The sequence below is a fragment of the Coregonus lavaretus genome (genome assembly GCF_964263955.1).
Source record: "Coregonus lavaretus genome assembly, chromosome: 3".
NCBI lineage: Eukaryota > Metazoa > Chordata > Actinopteri > Salmoniformes > Salmonidae > Coregonus > Coregonus lavaretus.
Window position 1 is genome coordinate 73,113,824 of NC_139990.1, and position 22,986 is coordinate 73,136,809.

General features: G+C 44.9%; 1 protein-coding gene across 1 annotated transcript in view; it reads right to left on the minus strand.

The window, feature by feature from the left end:
* Positions 1-22,986, minus strand: part of LOC311117911 (kelch-like protein 32) — a 61,934-nt gene that overhangs the window by 9,269 nt on the left and 29,679 nt on the right. Inside the window, exons 4-5 of the mRNA XM_084157578.1 lie at positions 2,129-2,236; positions 375-473 (exon numbers count right to left, since the gene is read on the minus strand). Of these exons, the coding sequence (XP_084013704.1) occupies positions 375-473; positions 2,129-2,236 (207 nt within the window). The remainder of the gene's footprint in view (positions 1-374; positions 474-2,128; positions 2,237-22,986) is intronic.

Genomic DNA, 22,986 nt, shown 5'->3' on the forward strand with positions numbered 1-22,986 from the left:
GTGCAACAGTGTCCATTTCTCTCTCTACCAGCAGATGGGGTATGAGAGCACTGTTTACCATAACATGATGTAACGGTTTGCCAATTGCCATGCTAATGTATCTCTCTGGTGGTGACAGGTGGGTTTAATGTGTGGTCTTGTGTGGTTCGGAAGAACCTTGAACATATGGAAAGTAGACCCTTGATATACACAATAAATTGCAGTGTGTGCGAGTGTCTGTGTGTGTGAGTGATTGAGTGAGTGACTGAGTGAGTGAGTGTGTGTGTGATACGTGTGTGTGTATTTGACTGTACTGTATATGACTGTATGTGTGAGTATGTAATATATGTGAGTGTGTGTGTGTGTGTGTGTCTATGTCTGTCTTGACTCCTCACCTGGACGAGGTAGTGTGAGCAGAGACTGAGCAGCTCCAGCAGCTGAAGGTGACTTCCTGCCGACAGAACATCCTGAATCACCCCTGGCTCCAGCATTATCTGAGGAGAGGACCTGGGTGAGACCACTTCCTGTCCACCTCACACACTGCTCACCTCCCCAGACAGACAGGTTGCGTCCCAAATGACACCATATTCCCTATATAGTTCCCATTGGGTTGTTGTCAAAAGTAGTGCACTATGTAGGGAATAGGGTGCCATTTGGGACGCATTCAATGACAGAAGCACTCAGGACCAGTGGTCACTTTATATAATGCTGCTGATTCATGTGTGTGGGTGTGTGACTGTGGTCTCAGGCCAGGCGTGGTCTTGTGTGCAATAGCATTTAAACTAATGTGCTTTCACGCTTCTGTTACTGAAAGCATTTGAGAGGCATTATTAACGCTATCTGTTCTTCAGTAGACTACATGTGTTGGTCCGACTTTATATTCAGTGTCTATAAAACATGAATTTAAAGGGTCATTACATTGCAGTTTGAGTGTTATTATACATTGCTATTCACACACAGTTATTCTTCTTACAACTGTGATACCTGTCACATTTACATGTAATTGCCTTGTAAATACATGGTTTTAGCAACATCAAAATAAAAAGTAAGACTAATATTTCTAATGTGTGCGTGCTGTGTCCTCTCAGTGTAGCCTGTATAGCAACATATAGCAACAGCAGGTCTGCTAACCCTATGGCCCCTGACATGTGGCTGGTGTGTATCACCAACTAGCTGTGTGGTTGTTTACTGATCGTCTCAGCAGACAGAAATGGACTGGCAGCCGGCTGCTGACCTACATCAACACAATTCCCTCTGCTCATGTCCACTGTGGAAATGCAATTAGGAATAATTATGAGCTAGCCAGCCTCTCACTGCTGGGCCACAGGGCATAGATCTCCTGACTCCTCACCGCAGAGAGGGAGAGAAAGATGGGGGGAAGAGAGATAGGCGAGAGAAAGAAAGAGAGAAGAGAGGGAGAGGGAGGAGAGAGAGAGAGAGAGAGGGGGGGGGGGGGGGGGGGGGGGAGGGAAGAGAGATCACTGGCAAACTGTAGGGTCAGGCTAGGTTAGATACAGTATCACATCCATGCAAAGGCTATAGCAGGGGTACTCAACCACTATTTGGTCCAGTCACACAAATTTACTAGATGGTAAAGGTCCGGATGGTCATTTATCATCATATCATCATAGTAACAATCCCCCACATCGCGACTCATGCGTCCTCTGTACCTCAATTGGTAGAGCATGGCGCTTGTAACGCCAGGGGAGTGGGTTCGATCCCCGGGACCACCCATACGTAAAAATGTATGCACACATGACTGTAAGTCGCTTTGGATAAAAGCATCTGCTAAATGGCATATTATTATTATATTATTATGCGACCCCAAACTGCTCAAACTGTTCACACCCCTCTTGTTGGCAGAGAGAAAACGTTGCCATTTTTAAATCAAATTTCCTGCAATTCTTCACAATTTGTCATGAGGCGGCCAGAAAATTTAGCTGTTTTAAATCACATTTCCTGCAATTCTACATATTTTGCCATGTTTTATGTGAAAAAAAGCTGAAAACTGTCACTCTTAGTTAGTTTAAGCCTGGATATTTGTGAGATATGATTGTGTGTACAGTTCAGTACAGTACAGTACCTGTGTGTGACTTGAGGACATGTGTGGGGTGGCTAGCTGTAGATGAAGGTGCTACTGTAGACTCACCTGTCCTGTGTAGGCAAAGTCTAGTGCATGTTTCAGTCCCACACTGGTAACTCCCTGAAGCGCCACCTCATCCGCCTCACTCTCCACCATGCACAGGCTGAACATGGCCTGAGAACACACACAGAGAGAGTGAGATGGAGAGAGAGAAAGAGAGAGGGAGAGAGAGAGAGGGGAGAGAGAGAGAGACACCTCTGAGACATGGGCACAGCAAACCTGAGCTATAAATAGGCTACAGCACAGCTGAATTATAAAAACAACTGCATATCAAATCAAATCAAATTGTATTTGTCACATGCGCCGTATACAACAGGTGTAGAACTTACAGTGAAATGTTTACTTACAAGCCCTTAACCAACATGCAGTTTTAAGAAAAATAAGTGTTAAAGTATTTACTAAAATAAACTGAAGTAAAAAATAAAAAAGAAGAAAAATAAAAAATAAAAAATAATTTTTTATTTTAATTTTTTATTTCACCTTTATTTAACCAGGTAAGCCAGTTGAGAACAAGTTCTCATTTACAACTGCGACCTGGCCAAGATAAAGCAAAGCAGTGCGATAAAAACAACAACACAGAGTTACATATGGGGTAAAAAAACATAAAGTCAAAAAATACAACTGAAAATATATATACAGTGTGTGCAAATGTAGCAAGTTATGGAGGTAAGGCAATAAATAGGCTATAGTGCAAAATAATTACAATTAGTATTAACACTGGAATGCTAGATGTGCAAGAGATTATGTGCAAATAGAGATACTGGGGTGCAAAATAGCAAAATAAATAACAATATAGTGATGAGGTATTTGGGTGGGCTAATTTCAGATGGGCTGTGTACATGTGCAGTGATTGGTAAGGTGCTCTGACAACTGATGCTTAAAGTTAGTGAGGGAGATAAGAGTCTCCAGCTTCAGAGATTTTTGCAATTTGTTCCAGTCATTGGCAGCAGAGAACTGGAAGGAATGGCGGCCAAATGAGGTGTTGGCTTTGGGAATGACCAGTGAGATATACCTGCTGGAGCGCAGACTACGGGTGGGTGCTGCTATGGTGACCAATGAGCTAAGATAAGGCGGGGATTTGCCTAGCAGTGATTTATAGATGGCCTGGAGCCAGTGGGTTTGATGACGAATATGTAGTGAGGACCAGCCAACAAGAGCGTACAGGTCACAGTGGTGGGTAATGCATGGGGCTTTGGAGACAAAACGGATGGCACTGTGATAGACTACATCCAATTTGCTGAGTAGAGTGTTGGAGGCTATTTTGTAAATGACATCGCCGAAGTCAAGGATCGGTAGGATAGTCAGTTTTACGAGGGCATGTTTGGCAGCATGAGTGAAGGAGGCTTTGTTTGCGAAATAGGAAGCCGATTCTAGATTTAACTTTGGATTGGAGATTCTTAATGTGAGTCTGGAAGGAGAGTTTACAGTCTAACCAGACACCTAGGTATTTGTAGTTGTCCACATACTCTAGGTCAGACCCGTCGAGAGTGGTGATTCTAGTCGGGTGGGCGGGTGCCAGCAGCGTTCGATTGAAGAGCATGCATTTAGTTTTACTAGTGTTTAAGAGCAGTTGGAGGCTACTGAAGGAGTGTTGTATGGCATTGAAGCTCGTTTGGAGGTTTGTTAACACAGTGTCCAATGAAGGGCCAGATGTATACAAAATGGTGTCGTCTGCGTAGAGGTGGATCTGAGAGTCACCAGCAGCAAGAGCGACATCATTGATATACACGGAGAAAAGAGTCGGCCCAAGAATTGAACCCTGTGGCACCCCCATAGAGACTGCCATAGGTCCAGACAACAGGCCCTCCGATTTGACACATTGAACTCTATCTGAGAAGTAGTTGGTGAACCAGGCGAGGCAGTCATTTGAGAAACCAAGGCTATTTAGTCTGCCAATAAGAATGCGGTGGTTGACAGAGTCGAAAGCCTTGGCCAGGTCGATGAAGATGGCTGCACAGTACTGTCTATTATCGATCGCGGTTATAATATCGTTTAGGACCTTGAGCGTGGCTGAAGTGCACCCATGACCAGCTCGGAAACCGGATTGCATAGCGGAGAAGGTACGGTGGGATTCGAAATGGTCGGTGATCTGTTTGTTAACTTGGCTTTCAAAAACTTTCGAAAGGCAGGGCAGGATGGATATAGGTCTGTAACAGTTTGGATCTAGAGTGTCACCCCCTTTGAAGAGGGGGATGACCGCGGCAGCTTTCCAATCTCTGGGGATCTCAGACGTTACGAAAGAGAGGTTGAACAGGCTAGTAATAGGGGTTGCGACAATTTCGGCGGCTAGTTTTAGAAAGAAAGGGTCCAGATTGTCTAGCCCAGCTGATTTGTAGGGGTCCAGATTTTGAACATCAGCTGTCTGAATTTGTGTGAAGGAGAAGCGGGGGGGGCATGGGCAAGTTGCAGCGGAGGGTGCAGAGTTGGTGGCCGGGGTAGTGGTAGCCAGGTGGAAAGCATGGCCAGCCGTAGCAAAATGCTTGTTGAAATTCTCGATTATTGTAGATTTATCGGTGGTGACAGTGTTTCCTAGCCTCAGTGCAGTGGGTAGCTGGGAGGAGGTGCTTTTATTCTCCATGGACTTTACAGTGTCCCAAAACTTTTTGGAGTTAGTGCTACAGGATGCAAATTTCTGTTTGAAAAAGTTAGCCTTTGCTTTCCTGACTGCATGTGTATATTGGTTCCTAACTTCCCTGAAAAGTTGCATATCGCGGGGGCTATTTGATGCTAATGCAGTACGCCACAGGATGTTTTTGTGCTGGTCAAGGGCAGTCAAGTCTGAGGAGAACCAGGGGCTATATCTGTTCTTAGTTCTGTATTTTTTGAATGGGGCATGTTTATTTAAGATTGAGAGGAAATTACCAGGCATCCTCTACTGACGGAATGAGATCTATATCCATCCAGGATACCTGGGCCAGGTCAATTAGGAAGGCCTGCTCGCTAAAGTGTTTTAGGGAGCGTTTGACAGTGATGAGGGGTGGTCGTTTGACCGCGGACCCGTTACGGACACAGGCAATAAGGCAGTGATCGCTGAGATCCTGGTTGAAGACAGCGGAGGTGTATTTAGAGGGTAAGTTAGTCAGGATGATATCTATGAGGGTACCCATGTTTACGGATTTAGGGTTGTACCTGGTAGGTTCGTTGATAATTTGTGTGAGATTGAGGGCATCTAGTTTGGATTGTAGGATGGCCGGGGTGTTAAGCATATCCCAATTTAGGTCACCAAGCAGTACGAACTCTGAGGATAAATGGGGGGCAATCAATTCACATATGGTGTCCAGGGCACAGCTGGGGGCTGAGGCGGGTCTGTAGCAAGCGGCAACAGTGAGAGACTTATTTCTGGAAAGGTGGATTTTTAGAAGTAGAAGCTCAAACTGTTTGGGCACAGACCTGGATAGTATGATAGAGCTCTGCAGGCTATCTCTACAGTAAATTGCAACTCCACCCCCTTTGGCAGTTCTATCTAGACGGAAAATGTTAGTTGGGGATGGACATTTCTGAATTTTTGGTGGCCTTCCTAAGCCAGGATTCAGACACTGCTAGAACATCAGGGTTGGCGGAGTGTGCTAACGCAGTGAATAACTCAAACTTAGGAAGTAGACTTCTGATATTTACGTGCAAGAAACCAAGACTTTTGCGATTACAGAAGTCAGCAAATGATAGCGCCTGGGGAGTAGGAGTGATACTGAGGGCTGCAGGGCCTGGGTTAGCCTCTACATCACCAGAGGAACAGAGGAGGACTAGAATAAGGATACGGCTAAAGGCTTTAAGAACTGGTCTTCTAGTGCGTTGGGTACATAGAATAAAGGGGGCAGATTTCCGGGCGTTGTAGAAAAGATTCAGGGCATTATGTACAGACAAGGATATGGAAGGATATGAGTAAAGTGGAGGTAAACCTAAGCGTTGGGTAACAATGAAAGAGATAGCATCACTGGAGGCACCAATTGAGTCGGTCTCCGCGTGTATGGGGGGTGGGACAAAGGAGCTATCTAAGGCAGGTTTAGCTGGGCTGGGGGATCTACAGTGAAATAGTACAATTAGAAATAACCGAAACAACAATAAGCTAACCATATTGACAAGGGAGAGAGGCATAAAGCAATCACAGGTGTAATTTGAGAGAGCTAAGACAACAGCTGGTAATGACGACACAGTTTGGGCTGAGGCTAAACATAAACAGGATGCAGTACCGTAAAAAGGAACAGTCCAGCAGACATCAGCTGTATAGCTGTGTTATCATAAGGTCCGGTGAACAGCAATAGGATAGTTCGGAGGTAGTTCGGGGGCTGCTAAAGCACTAGCGAGTAAGAGGCCACGGCTAGCGTGTGCTAGCGGGCCGGGGCTAGCAGATGGAATCTTCGTGGTCGACGTCGTAACGGGAAGCCTGTTGTAACCACATCAGACGATTTCGTCGGCAGACCAGTCGTGTAGGATCGGCGGGGCTCCGTGTCAACACTAGGTGGTCCCGTCCGGTTGACAGAGAGGTAGATAGCCGGGAGATGGGAGATGGGCCTAGCTCAGGATGATTAGCCAGACCACAACGTCCATTTTGTTGCAGCTAGCTGGTAGCGATGAATCCGGAGTTAAAGGTCCAGTGATTCAGTGATTCCGGCAGGAAAACTGATATGTTCTGGGTCGATAACGTGCTGTGCAGACAGTGCAGACTGGCCGAATAATAGTCCAGACTAGAGCTGGCTGGTAGGTGGTGCAGGCCACGGACAATGGTGAAAAACCGCTAACAGTAGCTGATAGCAAGTAGCTAGTTAGCTGGCTACTCCCGTCCGGTAGACCTAGAGGTAGATAGCCGGGATATGAGCCTGGCTCTAGGCTAGCTTGAGGCTAACTGGTGCTTGCATCGGGGGCAGTGGTGATTAGCCAAACAGCAACATCCATTCGGTTGCGGCTAGCTAGTTGCGATCCGGTGATTAATGTCCAGTGATTGAATTATTCCGGCAGAAAAATCCAATGTTCTGGGTGAAATAGCAACTGTGGCTAATAGCAAGTAGCTAGTTAGCTGGCTAGCTAGTTTCAACTGGAGATTCTAGATAAAAGGTAAGTCAATAATAGAATCCGTTCCACATTGAGTGAGGCGGGTTGCAGGAAAGTATATTTTGTAGAAGGATGAAAAGTCTGATTAGGAAAATATGTACGAAAAATACAAAAAAAACTGGGTATTTACAGGCTATTTACAGACACACGACAAAAACAGGACTGCACTACTACGCCATCTTGGATAATCCTAATTAAAGAGCAACAATAAAATAACAGTAGCGAGGCTATATACAGGGGGTACCGGTACAGAGTCAATGTGCGGGGGTACAGGTTAGTCGAGGTAACAGAGAGTAGCAGCAGCGTAAATGAGGGGGTTGGGGGTGGGGGTGGGTACAATGCAAATAGTCCGGGTAGCAATTTGATTAGCTGTTCAGGAGTCTTATGGCTTGGGGGTAGAAGCTGTTAAGAAGCCTTTTGGACCTAGACTTGGCGCTCCGGTACTGCTTACCGTGCGGTAGCAGAGAGAACAGTCTATGACTAGGGTGGCTGGAGTCTTTGACAATTTTACAGAGGTCCTGGATGGCAGGAAGCTTGGCCCCAGTGATGTACTGGGCCGTACGCTCTACCTTCTGTAGTGCCTTGCGGTTGGAGGCTGAGCAGTTGCCATACCAGGCGGTGATGCAACGAGTCAGGATGCTCTCGATGGTGCAGCTGTAGAACCTTTTGAGGCTCTGAAGACCCATGCCAATTATTTTCAGTCTCCTGAGGGGTGAATAGGCTTTGTCGTGCCCTCTTCACGACTGTCTTGGTGTGTTTGGACCATGATAATTTGTTGGTGATGCGGACACCAAGGAACTTGAAGCTCTCAACCTGCTCCACTACAGCCCTGTCGATGAGAATGGGGGCGTGCTCTGTCCTCCTTTTCCTGTAGTCCACAATCATCTCCTTTGTCTTGATCACGTTGAGGGAGAGGTTGTTATCCTGGCACCACACAGATAGGTCTCTGACCTCCTACCTATAGGCTGTCTCACCGTTGTCGGTGATCAGGCATACCACCGTTGTGTCGTCGGCAAACTTAATGATGATGGAGTAGTGCTTGGCCATGCAGTCATGGGTGAACAGGGAGTACAGGAGGGGACTGAGAATGCACCCCTGAGGGGCCACAGTGTTGAGGATCAGTGTGGCAGATGTGTTGTTGCCTACCCTTACCACCTGGGGGCGGCCCGTCAGGAAGTCCAGGATCCAGGTGCAGAGGAAGGTGTTTAGTCCCAGGGTCCTTAGCTTAGTGATGAGCTTTGAGGGCACTATGGTGTTGAACGCTGAGCTGTAGTCAATGAATAGCATTCTCATGTAGGTGTTCCTTTTGTCCAGGTGTGAAAGGGCAGTGTGGAGTGCAATAGAGATTGCATCATCTGTGGATCTGTTGGGGCGGTATGCAAATTGGAGTGGGTCTAGGGTTTCTGGGATAATGGTGTTGATGTGAGCCATGACCAGCCTTTCAAAGCACTTCATAGCTACAGACCTGAGTGCTACAGGTTGGTAGTCATTTAAGCTTCGTCCAGTACGAGGTGAGTAATCGCTATCCTGATATCTAGAAGCTATTTTCGGTCATAAGATACGGTGGCAGAAACATTATGTACAAAGTAAGTTCGAAAAAACACACACAATAGCACAATTGGTTAGGAGCCCGTAAAATGGCAGCCATCTCCTCCGGCGCCATTGTATATGTCCTCATAGATGCAGGAAGTAGGGGTGCTGAAGCACCCCCTGAAAAAATATTAATAATAAATAACACAAATAGTGCACTGGGCCTTTACTAGTCCTGTATTAGTGGACCGATATAGCCGTCAGTTGCGCGGGCAAAAAAAGTATACTTTATTTCCCATTGTCTTAGAGAGAACAGAAGTTCATATTTTTGCTTGATCAGCACAAACAGACAGACAGACAGAGACACACACCCCCAAGGGTTTAAAAGCACAACGATTACCATGTGCTTTCACACAGCAACTACACTCACACAGCAACTACACACATTCTTCTAGGGCCTATCCATAGAGTTCATTGGACAAATAGATCACATAGAGATCATGTGTGTCTTTGACACCCATTTTCCAAGCTATATCTATCACTATCCGACACAGAGACTGGTTACTTCCTGGTCCTGATATTTTTCTGGGAAACACTCCATTAATGCACGCACATGCACACAAACACAGAGACAAAGTGAAATCAAAGCCCCAGAGAGAGAGCAGCCGCCTGGCCCTGAGCCTGCTGTGCTGTGCCTGATGCCGGGTGCTCAACAATCAAAGCAATTGATTGGTGTCACAGTATGAGATGATGGCAGAGCCATTGATCAGGGAAGGAGGAACAGGGGAAGTGGCAGGGTGACGGATTAGTACACAGCTAAAATAATCAACGTCTCCTAAATCACACTAGCCTGGGTACCAATCTGTTTGCGCCTTCATGCCACACCTTGTCATGCGAAAGAGTTGACATGAGATGTCCATGTACTGGACTTTGGAAGGCCAGTGACAACTGTGATGACAGAAATATCCTGGTAGGGTCAATTACGCCTGACGTTTTTCCTGTCATGTTTTGTCCTTGACTGGGCATAACTAGCCTAATATTTCAGAAATGTTAAAAGGCAACTCATCCAGCTCCCCATTCGGTTTCCGTTTCTAGTGCGGCATATTTCAGAGGAGGGTCGGCTTGCGGGCAGCTCTCTATTTCCAAAAAAGGCATGTGTCATTAGGGTTGAGCCTTGTTGATTCACCACTGTGTTAGTAAAAAAAATCCCCCGGTTGACTGAACACCGGCCACATCCTGGTGGCGGTGTGTGTCTGGATGGGGTCGTGGGTGAGCGGTGTGTGTATGAATGCTTGCATGCGAGTTTGGGCTAAGGACCTGGATGTGTGATGACATGGGTAAGGTCACACGCTACAGGGTTACTCCTGACCTAGAGAGAGGGAGGTACTGAGGGGAGAGCCTGTGTTTTTTTTATCTCTCTCTCTCTCTCTCTCTCTCTCTCCTCTAAATCGCCTGAGGAGAAATATTTTACTGCACATTTGTCACGTTTGTTCAAGGACGGGTCAGACCAAGGCGCATCGTGAAATGCGTACATGTTTATTAGATTGATAAACAACGACAAAACAACAAACGAAACGTGAAGTCCTAAGGCTAACACAATACAAGCCTCCAACATGGAACAAGATCCCAACTAGACACTGGCGATACAGTTCGTAGAACTGCCGCAGGATATGCGGGACCGAGGAGGCGTACTGGAGACCAGGAGCGTTGAGCCGGCACACCCCGTCCTGGCTGGATGCCCATCTTCGCACGGCACGTGCGTGGTGCAAGCACAGGACGTACAGGACTGTGCCGGCGCACTGGCGACACAGTACGTAGCTCCGCATAACACGGAGCCTGCCCAGTCATACGCTTCCTCGCGTGAGTACGGGGAGTTGGCTCTGCTCTGACACTAGGCTCCGCCAACCACCCCGTGTGCCCCCCCAAAAAATGTTCTTGGGGCTGCTTCTCGGGCTTCCTCCTCGACCGGCCTCCTCCGTGTTGCCGTTGCACCTCTCCTGCCTGGGCATCTACCTTAGCCCATGGTCCTCTCCCCGTAAATATCTCTTCCCATGACCACAAATTGCCCACCTGTGACATGGCTATTCGCTCCGCCTGGGCACGCTGCTTGGTCCTCGTTTGGTGGGATCTTCTGTCACGTTCGTTCAAGGACGGGTCAGACCAAGGCACAGCGTGAAATGCGTACATGTTTATTACACTGATAAACAACGACAAAACAACAAACGAAACGTGAAGTCCTAAGGCTAACACAATACAAGCCTCCAACACGGAACAAGATCCCAACTAGACAGTGCCAATAGGCTGCCTAAGTATGGACCCCAATCAGAGACAACGAGCGACAGCTGCCTCTGATTGGGAACCACACCGGCCAACATCGATCCACACATACTAGATCGACAACATAGAATAAACACAACAAAGAATATACACACCCTGACTCAACATATACGAGTCCCCTGAGTCAGGGCGTGACAACATTTCACAAGTCCTCATCATCACCAGAGAAATTATATTGTGATCGTCGGGTAAGCTTGGCGTCGGGTAAGCTTGGCTTTATACATAGCTTGGGCTTTGTCGAGTAAGGCTTAAACCATGTATTTAGATTGTAGTTAGGTATTGTGGGTAGTTATCGTGGGTTGTTGTATGTAATTATTGTAGGTTAGTATTGTATTCGGCTGTGCCCGGTGTAGCACGAAGCTAGCTAGCTAACCCACCACCTGGACTAGCTGGCGAGTAGCTATTAGCAACGGTATAGTTATTTTACGCCTGAGAGTGCCTGTAATTACGCCAGCTGGCTGCCTACAATAATTTCATACAATAATTGCCTACCATTCAGCTGTTTGACAACTCCGTTGTGTCCTCCTCCCAGAGTGCGAAGAGCCTTGGCGTGACCCTGGACAACACCCTGTCGTTCTCCGCTAACATCAATGCGGTGACCCGATCCTGTAGGTTCATGCTCTACAACATTCGGAGAGTACGACCCTGCCTTACACAGGAAGCGGCACAGGTCCTAATCCAGGCACTTGTCATCTCCCGTCTGGATTACTGCAACTCGCTGTTGGCTGGGCTCCCTGCCTGTGCCATTAAACCCCTACAACTCATCCAGAATGCCGCAGCCCGTCTGGTGTTCAACCTTCCCAAGTTCTCTCACGTCACCCCGCTCCTCCGCACACTCCACTGGCTTCCAGTTGAAGCTCGCATCTGCTACAAGACCATGGTGCTTGCCTACGGAACTGTGAGGGGAACGGCACCTCCGTACCTTCAGGCTCTGATCAGTCCCTACACCCAAACGAGGGCATTGCGTTCATCCACCTCTGGCCTGCTGGCTCCCCTACCTCTGCGGAAGCATAGGTCCCGCTCAGCCCAGTCAAAACTGTTCGCTGCTCTGGCACCCCAATGGTGGAACAAGCTCCCTCACGATGCCAGGACAGCGGAGTCACTCACCACCTTCCTGAGACATTTGAAACCCCACCTCTTTAAGGAATACCTGGGATAGGATAAAGTAATCCTTATACCCCCCCCCCAAAAAAATAAATATAAAAAAAATAAAAAAAACATTGTAAAGTGGTTATCCCACTGGCTATAAGGTGAATGCACCAATTTGTAAGTCGCTCTGGATAAGAGCGTCTGCTAAATGACGTAAATGTGATCGCCGTTCGTGGTGAGTAAAGTAACGCTCCCTGTATGTTCCATGCATTTTTCCCGCATAAGGTGGGTAAACGCTCTCGCAAAATAAAAAAAAGGTGCTTAAACTGCGTTTACCTTATGTTGATTGTAAGAGGGTGGATATTGTATAAGGCCATAAAGACAATCACTGTAGTTAGATATGATGTCTTGTCCCCAGCTCAGGGCTTTCAGATGAAAACCTCCCTCAGTAACACTACCCTTACAAAAAAATAATTGTTGTTTTAAACAAATCACGTGAAAAATGTAATAAAAAAACGAGAGATTAATTCACGACTCAGACATGTGTGTGTCCCGCAAAATCGTTCCCTTGTCCCGCATTTGGGCCTTTTAGATGTGGTCACCCTAATTCCACCGGTGGAAAACATTGCCACTGCAATGGAGAATAACATTATTTCAACCCCACATGTGAATCTGTAATTCCACATGTGAAAGTGAGATTTTCACAGTTGGAGTTTTCTTACATGTGAAACTGCAAATTAGATTTTCACTTTCACATGTGAAATTGCAAGTTCACATGTGAAAAACAATCATGTGGATGTTTTTCACATATGAAACTGCAAATGTGATTTCCACATGTGAACCTGTCAATTCCACATGTGAAAGTGAGATTTCCACATGTGAAATGTAGATTTTCTAGTGCTGTCCCCGACTAAGAAAAATCTTGGTCGACCGAGAGTCCTCCAGTTCTTTCGACCAAATTGGTTATAACAAGCTTCGAACACAGTAATGTCGACAGAAAAATGGATGGGGAAGACGTGAAAAAGAAACTCGAAATGGGCAAATGTTTACTGGTTGCTCAGGAAGGAAAGGGGAAGTCAGATCTGTGGAAGACATTTGACTTAGTTGAGGAAACTATTGGAGATCAAGAAAAAGGAGGGTATAGGAGCAAGCGTTGCGTGAGTATTATGTGTGCCAAACAGTTGCTGTTTCGGACTATTTGGAACAGTGTAAACAACAATAAATAAATAAGTGTAGCAGAGAGTCTGTTCTAACGGAAAAAAATAATATATAAAGCCTTTATTACAGCAGACTAAAAACAGTTGCATGCATTCGTGAATTGCTATTTATTTATTTTTAGGCTAATTATTCAACAAAAAGTTACGGTATTTAGACTAAACAGGACCCGCTCTTAGGCCTACAGCTCGATGGTGGTTATACAAGGCTGCTATACTAAGCCTACTAATGATAACGACATTACTTATTATAATGAAGATCATAATAATAATTGTAATAATAACAATAAGAAGGAGATCAAGAAAAAGGAAGGTATAGGAGCGAGAGCTGCGTGCATATTATGTGTGACAAACAGGTGCTGTTAGATTACAATATAATTTTTCTGCCTGTTGGGAACAGTGTAAACAACACTAACTAATAAGTAATAACAGTCTGTTCTAACAAAAAAAATTCGTAAAGCCTTTATTACAGCATAGCAAAGATTAAAAACAGCCAAATCTGTGTAATTGCTTTATCCAACATTTTGCCGTTGCATGAGGCTTGGTGCTCACGGAATCAGTAGGCTATTAAACAAAGACTTAAACAGGCAACAAATGCAAGATCGGTCTTATTTCTGTAGATATATATGGATGATTTATAAAGCCAGTCACATTTAACAGTTAGGTTATTGGTTATAGACCTAACCAAGTTGGGGTTTGCTCTCTCCTCAATTATCTTAGACAATTAGGCTAAACCCTATTCGCACGGGACTAGTATTACTAGAGAACGTTGTTTATGTAATTATTACCCCAGAATGTCTGTTATTCCAGAGGACGATTCGGACGGGATAATTTATTCCCAAACTGCCCCCTGTAATTCTTTATTTTTTCCCCCAATAAATAGACAGTTATGACGGAAGCCTGGAGTTTTTTTTCTCGGCGTGAAGATATTTCAACAAGTCCAGGCGATAACAGGGCTACACTGATAACTCGAGCTTGGTTCCCAAGTTTCTAAACCATACCAACCCATCTTTGGTATAGTGTCGCCATAATATTTGAATTGAGAAAGTGTGATCATAATCATTAGGATGTTTTAGCGATCCGCAGTAGACGTCCTAAATGCCCCCAGCCTTCAGATGTGAGCTAAAACAGTGCACTTGAGATGCGTTTTAAGGCTATGGATGTGAATGTGAACTTATAATTTCCAAACGTTTAAGTCAGTTGTATGCTGATCTATTAACAGCAAGGGTTACATTAAATAGGCGCAATATATTTACTGATGCATTTGGCAATATTCAATTCATACGCACAAAACATATTAACAAAAGCATTCACTGTGAAAGTTTATACATGTAGGCCCTTCATATATAGGCTATGCATGGCACTTCGTTCAAATGATCGAATCAGTTATTGTTTTCTTGCTCAAACCGTGAGCAACACCTGTCAAACTCAGACATTTCTCTCAAAACACAGGGATGTCGATTTGCAAGGACTAGTATTATCAGAGGACCTTGGAGTTCGCCAAAAAACAGTAGGTTATTCTGGCTGGAATTGCCATGTACAAATAACTGACATGGCAGATTTGGACGGGACAAAAAAAAATGACAGATGTGGTGTTTTGTGCTTGTGCACATAATTACATTACCCGGACTGTGCCATCCCCGTGGCCTCCGCAATGGAGTAGTCCACTGAGACAGGCGCGAATCAGACAGGCGTCTTGTGCATCATGAAAAAAATTAATAAACGACTACTCGACTAAAGAAATCTCGGTCGACCAACAGCCTATCGACCAGTCAACTAAATGGGGTCAGCCCTAAGATTTTCACATGTGAAATAGAGATATTTTTTTTTTCATGTGAAACGACAAATGTGATTTTCAACATTAGTCTATTTAAAACAGTACTCTAGTAATGAGGTTTGTGCAGTAGACTATAGGCCCAAAACATTATACTGCATATTGGCTTTGCTTGAATTGCCCTGCCAATGCATTGTTGTTCTTCTCAGACCATTCATTTTTAAAATATATTTTAACATTTGGGGAAGGCTATATGATCACACCGGTAATAGAGAAAAGTCCAAAAGTATTTGGTTTTAAATATACTTAAGTATCAAAAGGAAATGGAATTGCTAAAATGTACTTAAGTATCAAAAGTAAAAGTATGAACCATTTCAAATTCCTTATATTAAGCAAACCAGACGGCACAATTTTCTTGTTTTTTATTTATCTACGGATAGCCAGGGGCACACTCCAACACTCAGACATAATTTACAAACGAAACATTTGTGTTTAGTGAGTCCGCCAGATCAGAGGCAGTAGGGATGACCAGGGATGTTCTCTTGATAAGTGTGTGAATTGGACCATTTTCCTGTCAAAATGTAACGAGTACTTTTGGGTGTCAGAGAAATGTATGGAGTAAAAAGTACATTATTTTCTTTAGGAATGTAGTGAAGTAAAAGTAAAAGTTGCCATAAATATAAATAGTAAAGTAAAGTACAGATACCCCAAAAAACAACTTAAGTAGTACTTTCAAGTATTTTTACTTAAGTACTTTACACCACTGTGTTTAAACAATTAGCTTTTTATTTTACTGGGCTGATGGAGCCTACATCTGATTATCAGTCTCAGCAGAGGGAAAGGGCAGCAGACTGAGGTTCACCTCTCAACATCCCTCCGCTCTCCCTTTCCTCCACTGACACTGACCAAAAAGGGACACCGTCTTCCAGCTGATGGCGAAACTCGAGTCGCACCGAATTAATTCTGCCTCATGCACAAATTCATGTTGTTACTTACTCCTATGACCAGAGAAAGTGAAACATTCCTCAATATTAAAAAAGACCCAAGCCGCTAATGATTACAACGCAAGCCTATCGATACACTTTCCTGCTCATTCATTGCAGCTGCAGTGCTGGTTGTAGTTCGAGTGGAAGTAGGGAGAATGCGCATTTTATTGCTTATAAATGTATTATTGCTTTTATTGCTTAAAAGTGCTGAATAGAAAGTGTTGACTTAAACATGAACTCACTCATAAAAACAGCAGCTCTTTGCTATATTCGTTGACAGTCTCTCTCTCTAAGTCATGGTTTTAAAAGTTTAGAAATCTCACAGTATCAACTTTGCTGTAGCTTTCTTTTATGCCTGCTACATTATTGCAGACACGGTCATGTGAGCAATCCGATTGGCCAGTGGTAGGCCTATAGTGTACTTGATTTGCTCCCCCCGGGCCAGCCGGGAAGGCAGTTTGTAGCTTCAGACATATGAAATGGTTCAAAATGGGAAAACGTCACCTACCCGGCGCCCAGAGCAGCGGAATCGGGTGCACCTACCACCAACAGCGCAAGCAAGGCTTATTGTTGGGTTTTCTACAGAACTGTTTGGCGATCGACTAGGAATGCCTTGGTGACCCCTGGCTATTATGAAGTGATTATTTAAGAGCATTGAAGATAAATTACAATCAGTAAAAAAAATATATATCGAGCTAGTAACTAACAGATTTACATCAATCATCAACATCAACGAGTACGGTTACATGCACACATTAATACTATTATTGTAGATAGTCAGATTAATATAATAGTTTGTTTAGAACGATTTCCCTAATAATCCTGTTTACATGGACACATTTGAAATCCGGCTACCTGATGAGAAAATCGCCAATCAAAATAAACGTTCTACCACAGAGACCATGTTATTTTTGTGAAGCCTATTTGATTCTGAGTTCCGACATATAACGTTTGTATGTGAAAACGATGTCTAAGATGCATACTTTCAGTTTTCTGCCCTACTCACTTCTCTCGCGCATAAGAGGGAGGCTTGCGCTACCGGTGCTGGCACATGCGCAGATCAAATACACCTCTGGAATGCCAATTAAGCTGTTAACATGTGCTAATAATTCAAAAGATTGCTCAGAAAACCAGTTTTAATCAGCGTGTGCTTACTTCGATTTTGACTCATTAAGATAAGCAGAGTAAAGTGTTTACATGAGCCATACTCAACCTACTGCCATAATCAGTTTAATATCTAAATATTAGTGTTCATGTAAATGTACCCAATGATCAGCTAATAGCCTACCCTCTTTTCCCGGTGTCAACCATGTGTTTAGGAGGCCCTGTAACTAGCTTGCTTACAATTTGTGATGAGTTGAGTGTTGTTGCAGAAATAAATATGCCTATGCTTTTTTCATTTTGAGCACCTGCCCCCTGAAAGCTCTGTGCACGGCCCTGGTAAGGTGTCACAGACAGGGGGGCTGTGATATGCTATATTTCCCTGAGGTACACAAAGGTAATGTGATGGGATTGGAGGAGAAGGATGACAGGGACTGTGTGTGTGTGTGTGTGTGTGTGTGTGTGTGTGCGTTCGTGCCTGTGCGTGTAGGCGCTTGCTTCATAAAAACCCAGAGCACATGTTACTCACAGTCTCACACACTCATACACAACATACTCGCATATGCCCTTCCAAAGAGCCATCTCTACTGAATTATTAATCTAAATTAAAACCACTCCATACATGCTTAACTAAACTTTGGTGCCAGATGATAACAAACTTGACATGACATTCGCCCCACAGTCTAATCTGAAAGTACAGGCTGTTGATAGCTATACCAGATTGCTATGATAACTGAGGTCTGTAACATATTGTTACTTGACTCATCTGAGATTTGACAGAAGAGAGTCGATTGTGTAACAACACTATTTAAAAGAGAATGAAATAACAAAAGGAGGAGAGGAGGAAGAAAAGAGGGAAAGACTATTACCCTCATGTCCGCAGTTACCGAGAGGGAAAAGAGGCGTAAAAATACCCATGCTGAATAATCCCTTTAGGCAACTAGGAGGTATAATCTCTCTCTTGTTTCTAAGGGGGAGGATTAATTTCCTCTTCCTAACCTGCTCAGTGTCCCTAAATCAAATCTCATTGGTGCACTTTTCACTGGCCTGCTGTCTCAGCTGCAGCTCTCCACCCTGTCTGTCTGTCTGTCTGTCTCCCTGTCCCTCCATCCGTCAGTCCAGCCGTCCATCCATCTGTCTGTCTGTTGGTCCGTTAGTCTGCCAGCCTTCCTGTCTGTCTTTTTGTCTGCCTGTCTGCCAGCCTGTCCGTCTGTCCCTCCATCCGTCAGTCCATCCATCCGTCTGTCTGCAGATCTAATCTATTTACTGCCTATGAGCCATCTGTACCTCATACTGACATATTAGCATTCTCTATGGACTGACTCATTTCTCATTCAGTGCCATATCTCTATGGCACCAGTCCCATTTGCTTGATTACTGACTAATATACACTACATGACCAAAAGTATGTGGACACCTCGGCGGTCAGCACTCAGCGGTCCCGTTCTGTGAGCTTGTGTGGCTTATCACTTTGCGCCTAGACGTTTCCACTTCACAATAACAGCACTTACAGTTGACCAGGGCAGCTCTAGCAGGGCAGAAATTTGACGAACTGACTTGTTGGAAAGGTGGCATCCTATGACGGTGCCACATTGAAAGTCACTGAGCTCTTCAGTAAGGCCATTCTACTGCCAATGTCTGTCTATGGAGATTGCATGGCTGTGTGCTCGATTTTATACACCTGTCAGCAACGGGGGTGGCTGAAATAGCTGAATCCACTCATTTGAAGGGGTGTCTACATACTTTTGTATATATAGTGTATGTGCAGATATACTGTGTAGATATACTGTGTAGATATACTGTGCATGCGGACTGTACTGTATATGTTCCATGTCCTCTGAAGCCAGATGTGCACATTACACTGACATTACATACTGGCACAGAAGATGGCGTCGTACTGTATGGCTGCAGTCTTTCGAGCTCTGACCCAACTTCGCTATTTAGTGATTATTTTGGCGTTTATCTTTACTTTTTTGCATGAAATGTATCCACTATCATAATTTTTAATTTATTTTACCTTTATTTAACTAGGCAAGTCAGTTAAGAACAAATTCTTATTTACAATGACGGCCTACACGGGCCAAACTTATGATCGACAAGAACCTTTGAGCATCAAATCGGCAGTTACTAACCTCAATTCCAGCTTCAACTTCGACTCTGCCCTGGGCTGTTAGTGTAATTCCGACCCAATTTTCGGGCTACCCAAGACGAAACGCCGGTGAAAAAGATCACAGGAGAGGGGGAGTCCTGGCAAGATTAAGGCGAAGGGATAACCGGCCACCTCTTCCCTCCATTCTATTGGCCAGACACTTGATAATATGATGGATGACCTCCAATCGTGAATTTGATATCAACGGGACTCGTAAGTGCAATATTCTCTACTTTTCTGAAACATGGCTTTCGGAAAAGATTCCCCCCATGGCTATCCAACTCGATGGATTCTCCATTCACTGAGCGGACAGGACATTGGATTCAGGGAAATCCTAGAGGGGGAGGGGTATGACTCTTCATCAACAGCAAATGGTGTGCTGACTCTAGCGCAGTGGAAGTCTTGACCCATTGTTCACCCGTCTTGGAATACCTGATGGTCAAATGCTGACCCTTCTATCTCCTGAGAGAGTTTTCAGCTGTTATCATGACTGCTGTATATATTCCACCTCAGGACAAGAAAAACAACAATTTGGCACTTATCGAACTGTACAAGGCTATAAACAAGCAGGAAACCATGAACCCGGAGACTATCTTTCTGGTTGCGGTGATTTTAATTATGCGTCATTAAGACACATAATGCCCAACTTCCATCAACCCGTCTCCTTCACCACTAGGGGTGATAAAGTCCTAGACCACTGTTACTCTACTCACAAGCAAGCATACAAGGCCCTCCCTCATCGGCAATCAGATCATGACTCTATACTCCTGCTTCCTGTCTACGAGCAGAAGCTCAAACAGGAAGTACCTGTGACATGCGCCGTAGATAAATGGTCCTCTGAATCGGAGGCTATGCTACAGGACTGCTTTGCTAGCGCTGACTGTACCGGGACTCCGCTGATACCATCGAAGAGTTAACCACCTCCGCCACCGGCTTCATTAGCAAATGCATCACCGCTGTTGTCCCCACAGTGAAGGTTCACTGCTTCCCCAATCAAAAGCCCTGGATTAACACCAAGGTTGCCATTAAACTAAAGGACAGGGCTGAGGGTAAGCAACATTACCTCCGCCACGCTGACACTCAACACGTGGGCCTCACAGGGGTGTGCTTAGTCCCCTCCTGTACTCCCTATTCACCCACAACTGCGTGACCATGCACGACTCCAACACCATCATCAAGTTTGCTGACGACATGACGGTGGTAGGCCTCATCACCGGCGACGATGAGACGGCCAACAGGGAGGAGGTCAGTGACCTGACAGTGTGGTGCCAGAACAACAACCTCTCCCTCAACGTCAGTAAGACCAAGGAGTTGATCGTGGACTACAGAAAATGGGGGGCGAGCACGCTCCCATCCACATCAACAGGGCACTAGTGGAGCAGGTCGAGAGCTTCAAGTTCCTTTGTGTCCAAATCACTAAGGACTTAAAAATGGTCCACGCACACAGTCGTGAAGAAGGCACGACTGCACCTCCTCCCCCTCAGGAGGTTGAAAAGATTTGGCATTGGCCCTCAAATCCTCAAAAAGTTATACAGCTGCCCAACTGAGAGCAACTTAACTGGCTGCATCACTGCTTGGTATGGCAACTGCACCAACCTCGATCACATAGTGCTACATAGGGTGGTGCGGACAGCTCAGTACATCACTGGGGCCGAGTTCCATGAGGCCCGGAAAATTGTTAGACTCCAGCTACCCAAGCCATAGACTGTTCACTCTGCTTCCGCACGGCAAGCGGTACCGGAGCAACAAGTCTGACACCAACAGGCTGCTAAAGACAGCTAAATAGCTAATAAAATGGCTACATCTGCATTGACCATTTTATTTTATTTAGATTTTTGCACTGACTATGCACACTCACAGGACTGACTCTACACACTCACTCACACTGACACTAACACACATACACTTAATTTGCTCACACACACATAACATGTACACATTCATACTGACTCTACACACACGCGCACACACTCACATACAATCATCAAATACTCTGCTGCTACTCTGTTTATCATATATCCTGATGCCTAGTCATCATACCCCTACCACTCCAGTAACCCTGCACATTGTATGGTATTGGCACTGACCCTGCAACTGACCCTGTATATAGCTTACTTACTTTCTCCTGCTCTTATTATTTATATTTCTCGTGTGTTTTTGTTCTACTTTACTTTATAGTACTAGTGATATTGATTACTGCATTGTTGGGAAAGAGCTTGCAAGAAAGGCATTTCACTGTACTTGTGCATGTGACAATACAACTTGAAACTCTTAGAAAAAAGGGTTCCTTCGGCTGTCCCCATAGTGTGACGACCCTCCCACTCTGTCTGCCGTATTCTCTCTTTGCTCTTGTTTCCTTATTAGGATGCCGGTGGGCGGAGTTGGGAGGGTCGTCAGCTACATGGGAAACACCTGGGCCGGGTGTGTCCCAACATAAATGGACCTCTTCCACATTCATTGAGGAGACTCTCTCCAGGCAGATACTTTGACTTTGGTTGTGGTATTTTTGTGGTTTTTTGGTTGTTGCTTTGGCACCTCTCAACACCTTTCCATATTACATTTATGCATGCAAACACTCACTTACACTACTGATTACTGATTACACACACCATTGTTATTTGATTTAGTTTACTTTAGTTAATAAATATATACTCTGAGTATTCCTTGTCTCCACGTGTCTCCCTTTTGTTACGAACTTGAGCCGGTTCGTGACAAGTGGGGGCTCGTCCGGGATCTTGAACTGGTTGTGTTTGGGAGAACGTGGAGTTAATGTCCAATTCTGTAGGGTCTTTCGTTGTAAATTTTGTTAGTTTGTTTGAGTTTGATAGGCCTAGTATTGGTTGTGTACTGCGTTGAAGAGAGTACATTGGTTAGTTTCCAGGCCCTGCCCAGCCTGGAAACTCTTGCTCTACTCGCTGTTGGGACATCGGTCGGAGGTGAGTACAATCGGCTGTGTACCTCAGTGGGAGATTGGGTAGGGTAGTGACATTTGCTACCCGGAGCTATAGCTTTTTCCCCTGATAGGCTTAGTGACGTGTTTTGTTGTGGGATACGTTGGGCATGGTTAAATGTTTGTTATTTTTGTGTGGTGTCTATGGACTGAGCAGTTGTCTCGGGGGCACATCCGTGGCTTGGGGGAATCTACCAGCGTGCTGGGGGGTTTAATTCCTTGCCAGTGGCCTACAGTGCGTAATTACCCACCGCGAATCTGCACGAAGACTAGGGTTGAGTTATTGTAGGTTTTGGGGAAGCTCCATATCCCATCTCTCTTCTGTGGTGCTCGGTGTGATTGTCATTTCTCTTGTGTCTGGTGTGCTCAGCAGAGGGGTTGAGCGAGATTATTATGATATATATAATTTTTTTTTTTCTCCTGATTATGGCGTCTAATGTAGATGAGTTCATTCGCTTTCCATCAGAAGAACTGTTAGAATTATGTACTAAAGAACAGCTGTTGAAGGTTGCTGAACACTACAAGGTTGAAATTAGTGATAAACGTCTAAAAAAATGATATTAGGTTAATATTGAAGGCCAATTTGATGGAGAGTGGTATTCTTGAAGTTACCACTTGGGCAGCCTCTGCTGAGGACTCGTCGTCTCCCCGATATGTTACAATGACCGCTCCATCGGTTAGTCATAGT